We start from the raw sequence: 13,425 nt of genomic DNA, 5'->3' as shown, positions 1-13,425 counted from the left end.
ACGCCAGTCCTAGTGCAGAGCAACAAGCCGGCCCACTTCAGCTTTCCATACTACAACCCATAAACCAATCCACGGTCAGTACCACTATGAACCCCCCGGATGAGTTATTTGATGCCCCTTCATCTCCATCCTTCCCCAATTCCCCGGATCTGGACCAATCCTCAACGGGACCCTCCGAATCCACTCACTCACTTCCTCTAACCTCAATGTCATCTCCACAACATTTTGTGCCACCATCCCAACCAGTTGTCAACCCCGACAAGAGACAACAAACCGATGGAGGTGGCATCATCACCCGATCTAATTACAAATTTGTCAAACCCCTCAAGAAGCTTAACCTCTATGTCCAACCCTCCTCTCCAATCGAACCCAGCACCATCACCCAAGCTCTTCGCGACCCTGATTGGCGCTCAGCTATGCAAGCTGAGTTTGACGCCTTACATCGCAACAACACTTGGGAACTTGTCAGTCTATCCTCTACTCAAAACTTGGTTGGCTGTAAATGGGTTTTTCGCATCAAGCGAAACTCGGATGGATCGCTTGATCGGTACAAGGCTCGACTAGTTTCCAAAGGGTTTCACCAACGCCCTGGTTGGGACTATACAGCGACATTCAGCCCGGTTGTTAAGCCGGTCACCATCCGCATTGTCCTCACACTTGCAGTTCGTCAAGGATGGCCCATCAGCCAACTTGATGTCAACAATATGTTTCTTCAAGGGACGCTCAAAGAGGAAGTCTTCATGCTCCAGTCCCCTGGTTTTGTCAGCAAAACCTTTCCTGATCATGTCTGCCGCCTAAAAAAGGCACTCTATGGGCTAAAGCAAGCACCACGCGCCTGGTATACGGAGCTTCGAGTATTTCTCCTTTCTCTTGGCTTTGTCAATTCAACTGCAAATGCATCCCTCTTCATCTACCAAAAATCAAGTGTTACACTTTAACTATTAGTCTATGTTGATGATATAATAGTCACTAGGAGTTCCTCTACGGATTTGTCCAACCTCATTGCCACCCTTTCTGCTCGGTTTTCGCTGAAAGACCTTGGATGTCTCAAATATTTCTTGGGTGTGGAAGTAATTTCTTCCGCTACAGGCCTATTTCTTTCACAAAGGAAATACATCACTGACCTGCTCCATAAATCTAGCATGGCTAACACACACCCAGCGTCCACTCCCTTATCCGCAAGTGTTCCATTACTCAAGGATTCTGGTGACCTCCTACCTTCTCCAACTGAGTACCGCGCATTCGTGGGCAGTCTTCAATACTTAAGTCTTACCCGCCCAGACATCGCCTTCAGCACCAACAAACTTGCGCAGTTCATGCAGAACCCAAGAACGACGCATTGGCCTGCCCTGAAACGTGTGCTCCACTATTTGGCGGGTTCTTGTAACAAAGGCATCTTCATCTCGACAACTGCTCCGCTGACCTTTCATGCTTACTCGGATGCGGATTGGGCGGGTGACAAGGATGATTATATCTCCACCACTGGTTACTTGTTGTATCTCGGCAGCACTCCCATCTCTTGGAGCTCGCGGAAACAACGCTCTGTTGCTCGATTATCAACCGAAGCGGAATACAAAGCCTTGGCTTACACGGCTAGTGAGCTTCTATGGGTCCTATCCTTGTTCACTGAACTTGGTCACATGCCCACGACCAATCTGGTCATATATTGTGACAATCTTGGTGCCACAACTCTAAGCGCTAATCCTGTCTTCCACTCTCGGATGAAACATATTGCCTTAGCCTATCATTTTGTCCGAGAAAATGTTCAACAAGGCAAGTTTCGGGTGTCCTTTGTGTCTACTGAAGATCAGCTTGTTGATATACTAACAAAGCATCTGCTTCACCCTCGATTTGATTCCCTACTGTCCAAGTTGCATTTCTCTTCCAGATCATCCAACTTGCGGGAGGATATCAATCATAAATAATTAGATTTAAATTTACTACAATTAGTCAGCATTTGTAAATCTGATTTTCCCTTTCTTTAGGCTCAAGTTTAGTACTCAATCGGTGGAATTTATTAGCAAGATTCCTTCCAGAATTAGGTTATCAATTTGTATATTTATACTGTTGTAACCCAATGACAAATTATCAATTCAATTTATTTTTAACCTATTCTTATAGTATCAAGTGATCTAAGTAGGCATTAGAGATGGATGCCTAACTACAAGAAATACTGATGCTCAAGTGAGAAAAATTGAATGAAAATTAGGATTAAAAAAGATATGATTTTTAGAGATGTCTATGTATTTATCAAAAGTTATAAACCTGACAATAATGATAAAGAGATATGACATATAAAATTTGATAATAAAAATATTCAGTAATATTTTGTGTCACATTAATTTGTAATCATATTCTTTTCCAGGGCCGGCCCTAGGCCTGTGCAAGCAGGCCCACAGCCCAGGGCCTCCAAAAAGAAGGGCCCATAAAAAATTTCGAATGTTTTTTACAGCGGTTGTCCTTAAAGAACCGCTGTAAATAATCTATCTTTTACAGCGGTTCGGACCGCTGTATAGTCTTTTACAGCGGCGAGCTCTACAGCGGGTCCGAACCGCTGTAAAAGGCTTTTTTTGGCGTAGTGTTCCCATTAAATTTTCTCAAAAAAAAATTAGGGGTCCATTTTTATTATTTACCCAGGCCTCCAAAATGTCGGGACCGGCCCTGTTCTTTTCAGAGTGACCTACTCTATTTGAGCTAATCTACTAAGCCCATAATATTCTTATGTTACATGACTGATACGAAAGTATGAGGTTGAATTGGATTTGAGAATTGTTATTCAGACCTCCCATAGCTATTTGGACCCCTGAAAAAGTGTTAAAATACTTAAATACCTTTAATGAAAAAAATATTAAAAAAACTCCACCCCTTCCTCACATTCTCTCTCCTTACCTCTTTTCTCTTACTCTCACCCACCACCACCACCCACAACCACCGCCACCACCACTGCCGGCTGCCGCCGCCACCGCCTTTCCCGCCACCACAACCTCCATCTTCTGTCGTTTTTGAAAATTTTCAACTGTCGGGAGTTGTTACTGTCGTTTTAAATTTTTTTTATGCAAATAAACACACTTTATAAGTGCGTTACGCACGCACTTTAAAAGTGTGTCGTTAACACACTTCTAAAGTGCGAAGTAAACACACTTTTAAAGGGTGAATTGCTGTAAATTTGTACATAACTTATGTCAGATAATTTTTAAAAATTATGAGACTCCACAGTAAATAAAGTTAGAATATTTTGAGATTTATGGTGGAATAAATTTTTTTTGAAATTCAAAATAAAATACCAGATGAAGGAATTTTGCTAAATTACACAAATCTTAGCGAAGGTGCTAAGTTATGGTAGTTTGATTTTTCTCTTGAACTTTGCAGTTGGTCGAATTCGAGACAAAAAATTGTCCACTTTTCCAAACCGCACCGCTCCTGATTCTAAAGAGACTACTGGAAGGTGTAGGAATTTGGAGATTTTGACTGTATATTTGAGCTCAGAATGATCCTATTACATTAACCAATAAGTGTCAGTCCCAAATTCCTTCCAGAAATTAAACAGGAAAAAAAATATGTGCGTTTCGCTCGCACTGTGAAAGTGCGACCAAAACGCACTTTCAATGTGCGTTTTGGTCGCACTTTGAAAGTGCGCGATGGACGCACTTGTAAAGTGCGTTTCGGTCGCACATTCAAAGTGCGAGCAAAAAAAAATTATAAAAAAGCTTTTTCAAATTTTACAAATTTAACATGGTCTAAATAACTGCCGGGGGTCCGAATAACAATTTCAATTGAATTTTACAATACAACAAACCATTGACCGCCAAAAAAATCATCAAACGATTTCCCAAACACGTCCTATATTATATTCTTTCTTTTTTTTCGTTTGTAAAGTAAAACTGTAAAAGACATCAAAGAGACGTGTGTGGAGCACATTACACAACCTTTTATTTTCTCCCTCTGCAAATCATGGCTCTAAGTCAACATTTACTTTATTTCAACAAAAAAAAACCTTTACTTAATTAACTCTATTCATATAAAAAATAACATTTTTATTAGTTTAATTATTATGAAATTAAAAAAAACCATGCTGTCATAGTGTCATCCAATTAAAATTAATCAATTTGCTTATGTTACAATCAAATTCAAAATATTAAAAATTAAAGGTGAAAAAAGGTGATTGTATGCATATATTTATGTTGTTAGTACATATAAATTAAATTATACAATAGATAATTTTTTTTTATTATTATTATTATAAATTATGGTATAAAAACCAGCTCTCCTCGCGTGCACAGTCAAACGATGTTGACAAGGTGGTTGGAGTGTAACTGTGTCATCTTAGTGTGTATATATTTATTTATTTTTGAAAGCAAAATAATATTAATGAAGATGTAGCCAACCGATTTACAACCCTTCTCAAAAGGGATCAAAAAAGTTAATAATACCAAAAAATAACCTAACCCAAAAAAAGCAATCCCAAAGCCAAAGACACCCGAGAGGTAAAAAGAAAAACCCTCAAAGCCATCAGACAAACCCTAGAGCAAACTCCACCCCCTTACAAAATCCCCAAAAGCCGAACAATACCTAAAACCCACCCACTCCGACCTAAGAAGACCTTTATGCCACGATCTGAGAAGTAGTCTGGGAGAAGAAGGCTTCAGAATCTGAGTAATCATAAACCATGTCCAATTGTTTCCCATTAGTAAGGCACTACGTGCTCTGGTTAAGACGCCATAAGGTAACACTATCAACTCTGTCTCGATTGCTTTTTTTTTTTCGAAAGCAAAATATAATATATATAAATAATGGAGGTAGAGCATACAACCAATCTTCAAAGAGAACAAAAGGCCACCAAACCCAGAGGAAACCTAAAAAAGCAATCCAACCAGCAAGAAAACTCGAAAGCCAACCTAAAAGAGACTGAGGACCAACACCCAAAGCAAAAGACCAGGGGAAAAACAACAAAAAAGCCTCAAATCAAAGACAAAAACCCAAAAAGCCTCTAACCAAGCAAACTCGGAGACAACACCCGACAATCAAGAACCCGACCTCACCTCATAGCATAAAGAAAAAGCTATGGCCTTCTCCTTGCATTGATTTGGGCCGCAATTTGGTTGATGGCAAAAGCATTTGTACAATCATAAACCATCCCCAAGCGCATCCCCATCAAAAGCGCACTTTGCGCCCTAGTCATTACCCCCATAGGATCTGAAAGCTCTGCCGGCAAAAGCATCAGTTCTCTCCCTTCAGATCCAATAACTACGTCTGGAGCCTCCTCGAAAGCAGCGTCACAAGAATCCCCAGCAAGATCTTTCTTCTTTCTACCGCTCGGTGTAACTTTCCTAGGTGTACCCCCCCCCCCCTTTGACAACCTCTACCCGTTCTCGCAGTTTAGAAAAAACACATGGAATCACAGAAGCGCCAAGTCCATCCACAGACCCAAGATCCCCACAAGTCCCCAAATCAAGAGAGGAAGGTTCAGCATCAGACAACCCCCCACCGATAGAGCTCAGGTTCAACGTAGAGATAACTTCTGGAAAAAGAAAATCATCCCTCTCCCCAAACTCCTGCACCTTCTCATCTACCACCTTAGAATCCAAGGCAACAATCTCTGGAAAAAGAGCTGAAACCGGGATCCTATGCTCCATACCACAAAACCTAGAGATGGCCTAAAACAAACCATCCTCAACAGGATCACAAAAGGCCTTAAGCTGCAGAATAGGTCCTCCAATCAAAACCTCACGCCACGATCTAGAAGCATAGACAAACCTCTCCTTTAACGATTGCCACGCCCGAGGTGAATCATTGACCTTCATCTTCATGTCCTTGTCTCCTATCAACTTTGAAGCCTTCAACTCCGCAGAATCAAACCCAATCCTACGGGGAAACCGAGCTAGCTTGACAGATAGCGATGCGCCTTCAATTATAACACCATCAAGGGCTCTAATCGCCACCGAAGCATGGTTCCAAGAGCGAAAGTGCACAAATCCAAATCGAAATCTTCTCCCAACTTTCTTGGCCCTTTGAACAAAAACCTTCATTAGCTGTCCATATTTTGCGAAAAGATTTCGCAGTTGATGGTAGCCAACGGAATCAGAGATTCCATCGATGAAGAGAGTGTTGGAACCAGAACTGGTCACTCCTATGTGGCCTTGGAGCGAACCATCCTCTTCATCCAATATATAAGGAACTATTATAAGTTATAACCTAGAATAAACAAGTGTTATATATTTGAGCTGATAAATTTATCACTTCCCTCTCATTTATAAAAATTGTTATTTAAGATTATGATAAAATGAGTAAGGCAAAAAAGAGAAATTAATGATATAATAGGTGATGTGATGAAAAATATATAACAAAATTGAAATTAATTATGAAAGAAAAAATCCGTACGTACGAATGAATCACTGATTATTAAAATAATGTAGGTGAAGTAGATAAACGGTTTGCGTGTGTATTTAGGTATGTAAACAAGTGATAATCTAAAATAAATATGAAAAAAGTCATAAACTTGAGGTTGCAGGAGACGACAAGTCGGCAAATCACAAATGGCTGTTGGCTACATTTTGGACCACTCTCATCAAAATTAAACACCAATTTTGATGGTGCTTGCTCTGATACCCACACACACAAATAAGTGTATCATACATTAGTGATATGTACCAATAAAATGAATATACTTCCTGTGACATGGATAAATGAGTGATGACATATACTATTTTCTAATTTATGCTCATTCTTTCAATATTTGCTTAATGACCCATTTTAATTTCAATCAACAGTTCTGCATCTTCATCTTCTTTCTAAATCCCACCTTCAAAACAGAACGTAGAAACCCCTTGAGCCCTTCAAACCCACACAGAAAACGAATCAGAGGGAGAGAATTTGGGAAGAAAAGTGAGATTCATGCAAACAAAATAATATCAGTAAAAAATGGGAATTCAATAACAGAGGTGACAATTTCCAGTGAATTATTCAAGAAAAGTCACTGCCTTGGAACTGAAAGCTTGAAATCAGATCCTCTTGCTCCATGGATGGAGCTCTAGCAGGAAACACCATGAAAAAGAATGTGTCTTTCGCTGTGTATTGGGAAAAATGATAGCAAGCCGTATGCACCTTTGGCTCATCCTGGCGAACTAACTTATTGTCCGCATAAAAGCCACCGACAACCACCGATACTTTCCCTCACACTTCCACTTCCAGATACAGCGGCGGCGCAGGGAGAGGGTCGCACGCGCGGTGGTGGTTGCGGCTCGTGCGGGGAGATCGATCCTGCCAAAAGCTGAGATGATTTCAGATGAAATCGACTGATACAGCTTCAGAATTTTCCTTATCTTCAACCCTAATTTGACGTTGATCAATTCATCTCACAAGAGGACTAAAATGAAAATCATAAAAATGTCATGGGGCTAATTTAGAATTATAATAAGTTTGTAACATTAATTACTAAACAAAAAATATTAACAGGTGTAAATATGTAACTGGTACATGTAATTCATGTACCATGCCCATAAAAATTTTCCTGTACCAGAGAAAATATAGTAGTATTCACGGTTTACTCAATTACTCACACTTTCTTTTTCATCTCTTTATATATACCCTTTTTTCTTCTTATATATTTTTATATCACATTACTCCCTTCATTTTAAATAGTTATTACTTAATGAATTTCAAGGTAATGCACAACGATCTTATTTAAAGTTGAGTTATCTTAAATTAAGAGAATGATAATTAACTCTCTCCGGTTCATAAAGATTAGGGCTAGTTTTGTTTACTCATTAGCTATTTCCTATTTTCATTTTCAAGAAAAACATAAAATACAACTGAAAACACGTTTGTTTGTTGATATTTAGAAAATGTTTTCTAAAATATGGCCACACCAATTCAAATGAGTAAGTCATTTTAATGATTTGCCACACCAATTCACCACCACTGCTACCACCACCTTCACTGTCATCATCGTCGTCATCAGTGCCGTCGCCACTATCGCCACCACCTTTACCATCGTCATCAAGTCACCATCATTGTCGTTGTCACCTCCGTCACTACTGTCATCATCACTGCCACCACCACTGTCATCGTTGCCACCGCCATTTGTTAACAGTAGATGAAAAATGGTGATGATGGATGTTGGTGGTAGCAACAACGATGGTGGTGATGGTGACAACAACAATGTGGTGGTGGTGGAACCGACGACATTGGTTGGGGTAAAAGCGGTGCTTTTGACAACAGTGGTGGGTGCGACAATGGAGGCGGTGAATGTGGTTGTGATGGTGGGAATGATGAAGGCAATGCAAGTGGTGGTGGTAGTGGTGCAACCCTACATGTGGTGGTGGTGGTAGTGACGATGGTGGGGAGTCGTGGTGGCGGTAAAAATGACAATAATTAAAATGAAAATAAAAAACCAAAACAAATATGCTTTCTTAATTTTAAAAATATGAAAATGATTGATGAAAATAGAAAATATTTTTTCAAACAAAACAAACTCTTATTATTTAAAGTTGTGACACAAACAGTAATATGACAATTATTGATAGTACAATATTATTAAGATAATCTTATTTAGTTTTACTAGTTTCATGTGCAACTATTAAATTCTACCTTGGATAGAGAAAAATATAGTTGATAGAGAAGAATTGGGACCGTTAATATGAAATATTACAGGTGAGAGAAAATTTATTAATGAGGCATTTGTGGGAAAAAAAATAAAAAAAATGTATCAATTTTATAAAACAACAAACATTTTGAAAATAAGAAAAGAGACTAAAACAACAACCTCTATGAAACAGAAGGAGTAGTTAAGCGACTGGTGAGAATTGTGATAAGTGAGAATTAGATGTGAATGTGATAGATAAAAATTTAATATTAAATAAATGTATATATAGAATAAGTTTTTCTTGAAATATATATAGAAGAACAAATAGTCTTAGATTTTTAAAACAACAATTAATCAATTATTTGATAAATGTATGAAAATCTAAAACAACGATAATTTTGTAACGTTGAGAGTTTTTAAATTTTTTTTTTCAATCTCTTCTATTTATACCTCTCACTAGGTGTGATGTGAAATTTATTTCTAAAAAAATTCAACAAAACACAACTTTAGATCCTCTTAAACATCTTCGTCTTCTACTGCTAACAAATAGCTACATTTTTTTACTCAAATAGATATAACATGAACATATATTAATCCAACCATTGATTACAAAATCAATGGATATGAGCACGAGAGATGTAGAAAAAACGGGGCTTTAATAAGGAGACTCACTCTCTCCTTGTTTATTAATTTTTTGTATGGAGCGTTTAGCTTACTGAATTTCATGAGATTCAAAATGGGGCTCGGAGGCCAATCAAGCTCTCTAGAAATGGTCCCCTATCTCTCATATTGTCTTAACTGATGATCTTCTGTTGTTGTTTGGGGAAGCGTCAGTTGGCCAGATGGAGTGTATCATATCCTGCTTGGATAGTTTATGTAAGGCGTTTAGAATGAAGGATAACACTGCTAAAACTTGTTTGATGGTGTCTAATAAAGTCAATTCCAATGTATCTAGACAACTTTTCCAGATAGTTGGGATCTCGCTGACCAATGTTCTTGGGCGGTACCTGGGAGTCCCTCTTGCCCACCAATGTGTGACAACCCGGACGTACCAAAACATCTTGGACAAACACACAAAATAGGCTAATGTGTTGAATTTCGCAAGAAGAGGCACTCTAGCAAAGTATGTAATGCGGCGCTCCCAACTTACTGCATGAAAACAAACATTCTGCCTAAAGAGGTTTATAATAAGTTGGAGATAATACAGGGAGGTTTTATTTAGGGTTCAAGTGATAAAATTTAAGCAGCTCATTTGATTGCTTGGAAAAAGTTCTGCCTTTCTAAGCAAGAGGGTGGTATGGGTCTCCGGCGTATGCATGAGTTGAAATGATCTCTGGTAATGAAACTTAGTTGGGGTCTAATTACTAAGTCTGATGCTCTTTGGGCGAGAGTGGTTAGAGACAAGTATGCGAGTGGCTCGAAGGCTCTCCCCTTAGTCACGGAATTACCCATCGAGACTCATGTATGTCGTGCCATCAAGAATACTTGGGAAACCTTCAACAACACCTTCGTTGGAGAATAGGATAAGGTTTGGTTGTGCGGTTCTGGCGAGATAAATGGCTCCACTCAAGCATAGTTTTGAGAGATGTGGCTTTGGCTCCTATCCAAGCTATGGATGAATTTAAATATGTTGCAGATTATTATGATCAGGCTATTGGGGAGTGGATCGAAATTGGCAGGCCTTCTACACGTGCGTCCTCCGCAAGTCGTTGCTGAAATTGTGGCTATGTCCCCCTCCAGCGAAGAAGTTAGTGAGAGGACCTCTGTCAGCTGCAAGATGTGGTGGTGTGTTGTTGGGATGCTCATGGGAGGTGGTTGTTTGATTTGAGTTGAAACATTGACTCGTCAAATGTAGGGTGAGCGAAGTTGTGGGCTATTCTCATACTTGTCTAGTTAGCTTGGGATAGGGGATTTCAGTGTATTATTGTGGAGAGCGATTCACATGCATCAATGGGCTTGGTGAACAACCGTTGTGATGTGAAGTATCTGTACTCTTTGATGATTAACCATATTCGTCTCTAGATGGCGAATTAGTGGAAGATTGCTTGTGTTCATGCCTTTCGGGAAACCAATCAGGTGGTTGATTGCCTTACTAGCTTGGCACATGAGTTGCCTTGGGGTCTTCATCTGTTTGTGGCGTTGCCCCCTAAATGTAAAATTTCCTTTTCTTTGATTGTATGAATGTTTTGTTCTCGCATGCTACCATAATTTTTTTACACAAGTGACATTTTCAAAATCGTTAATCCCTCCGGCCTTATTTATAAGTCACTTTTTAAGAGTTTTTTTGTCCTAAAATATAAGTTACACCATCCGGTCACTATTATAAGCAAAAAATAAGTTTTTAAATTCATTGAATAAATGATGTATCTAGTCTATAATAATGACTAAATACATCATTTATTCAACGAATCTAAAATATTTTTTTTCTTATAATAGTGACCGGAGAGTGTACTTTATAATACCAATGAAACATTTATTTTTATTTTTTTAAATTATCGTGATATTTATGAAATAGATAATGTGATTTTAAGAAAATTAATCTGGAAAGAGAAATCCATAAGCAATTTGAAAATTTGAAAAAACATTTTACCAATTTATTTACTAGTAATATTTTTCTTAATACTAGAGAATTAAGTAAAAGTTACTTATAAATATGAACGAAATGAGTATTATGGAGAAAAATATAAATGCAAAATGTAGAGATGAAGGGGGGTTAAAATCGTGAATAATGAAAGAAAGCAAAGCAAATGCGTCAGCATCAGAAACGTTAAACGGGGTTTATCACGCAAAGCAGGTTCATTGAACCTGGACACACCTGATTTCGATCTATTTATAGACTCGTCATGCCACAAGCATCACCACGCACCACATTACATTCACACAACCTTACCACCGCATCTCTGTTATCATCATCTCTCCAATTATAATACTTCTTTTTATTTCCCTCTATTTTAGTGCAATTTAATTCATTTTAACACGATGATGATAATGGCGGCGTTCGGCGGTGGCAACGGGAGGAAGGACAACAAAAATGCGGCGGCGGTGACGGCGGTGTCGTCGGAGACGGAGCTCCAGAAGAGAAACGAGGAGCTCGAGAAGGAGCTGAGAGAAAGCAAGGCGAGGGAGGAGCAGATGAGGCTCCAGCTTCAAAGCGCGTGGGAGAAGCTGCGCGTCGCTGAGGAGGCGGAGGAGAGGCTCTGCTCCCAGCTCGGCGATTTGGAAGCAGAGGCGGTTCACCAGGCGCGTGACTACCACGCGCGAATTGTCTCCCTCATGGAGCAGCTCTCACGCGCCCAGAGCCTCCTCTCCGTGGTTTCCTCCTCCTCATGAAAATGGATCTTGCATCTGCATTTTACAGCATGTGTGGGATTAAACATTGTTGTTGTTGTTAGATGTAAATTATTGTGTAAGATGATTATGATTATCCATATTAGCGTGGATCTTAATTCATCTATGTAACTCTTGTAAAATTTTGGATGTTGTGGGTGATAATGAATGAGAATAGTTTGATTGGTTTGCAATTTCAGATATTTTGTGCTTAGAAAATACAAATGAATACACATTTTCTATGAATCAATATCGAATTGAAGCGATATATAATTTCACAATAGAATTGAAACCAAACATGTCCGTATACGTACATTTTCGCGATGCAAGTGAGCTTTCTCATAATTTACTCGTTTCCTAACGTGATGGTCAACAAAATCGTTTGATGGATTAACTGAAAAGGATGAAATTTGTTTTTTACACACTTAAGGAAGAGAAAAATGATGAGGGTTTGTTCATGGAGATTTGGTGCTTATGAAAGGTAATATCAGATCTTTGACAATAGAGAAAAAAGAATTCGATCCCATAGTCCATTTTTGCAAGTCAGAAGCAAAACGTGGTCTACATGACTAGATGTTTCCTACACGAAACTCTCTCTGATTAGAAAATAGAGGCTGCAATTTCAATATGCGAATATACTTGGAATCTCAACTTAACTTGACCAAACTTAAGCTGTATTAACTGGGAATCAGTTCATTAAACATTTTGTTTGGTTTTATTCATGTTGCTTGGAATTTATGCGTGCCAATGTGTTTTGCTTCATCATGAAATTATGCTCATCTAAGGACCCACTATATGACTGCTTTATGACAGACTAAATTCTTCTATCGAGATAATCATGTTTGAGTTAGCTAGATATGACGTGTATAATATAATATATGGATGAAAAGTTCTTTATACCAAATATTTAATGCAATTGCATTCTTTAAGGACTTCAAATCAATATTTGTACTTAAATTAGAATAACTCCAAGTCAAATAAGTAATTTCTCTCTTTCTTACTATATATTAAATATGCGACATATATATTTTGAATATTTATACTCAGTACAAAAACATGAGAGAGAAAGTTAGAGAAAGGGAGAGAGGGAGAGAGGGTGGTGTATGGCGGCGCGTGGGAGAACAGAGACGAGGAGGGCCAAAAGCAGCGGATATTACCCATTTTTTCTTCACTAACTTCCCTGATCGATGGGGAGTGAAGGAACTGTGGCCTGTTTTCCAGAGGTATGACAGGGTGTGGGATGTATTTGTATCACAGAGAAGAGACAAGCTGGGAAGGAGGTTTGGGTTCGTCAGATTCGCTTATGTCAAAAACCCAAGAAGACTGGAGCAGGAGCTAAACACCATTCTGATTGGTAGTATGAAAATGCTTGTCAACTTTCCCAGGTTTGACAAGAGACCTATGGAGGGTGAGGTGAGCAAGGTGGCCTTGCCTTTTAACAAGAATGCTAGGGCTGGAAGGACAACCGGTATACAGCCGCGTAAAGCCAGCGAAAGGACAACGAAATCGTACGCTCA

General features: G+C 38.9%; 1 protein-coding gene across 1 annotated transcript; it reads left to right on the top strand.

Annotated features, from left to right (window-relative positions):
* Nucleotides 1-11,427: 11,427 nt before the first annotated feature.
* On the top strand, nt 11,428-12,102 carry LOC130732035 (protein RESPONSE TO LOW SULFUR 3-like). The gene has a single exon (XM_057584165.1). It carries the CDS (start codon nt 11,561-11,563, stop codon nt 11,909-11,911), a length of 351 nt encoding a protein of 116 aa, XP_057440148.1. The 5' UTR covers nt 11,428-11,560; the 3' UTR covers nt 11,912-12,102.
* Nucleotides 12,103-13,425: the final 1,323 nt, after the last annotated feature.

Source organism: Lotus japonicus, chromosome 1 (genome assembly GCF_012489685.1).
Source record: "Lotus japonicus ecotype B-129 chromosome 1, LjGifu_v1.2".
NCBI classification, from domain to species: domain Eukaryota; kingdom Viridiplantae; phylum Streptophyta; class Magnoliopsida; order Fabales; family Fabaceae; genus Lotus; species Lotus japonicus.
This window is presented reverse-complemented; position numbering and strand designations above follow the sequence as displayed.

Coding starts and splice junctions, on each gene's coding strand:
- LOC130732035 (XM_057584165.1), top strand. CDS start 11,561: ATGATGATAATGGCGGCGTTCGGCGGTGGCAACGGGAGGAAGGACAAC.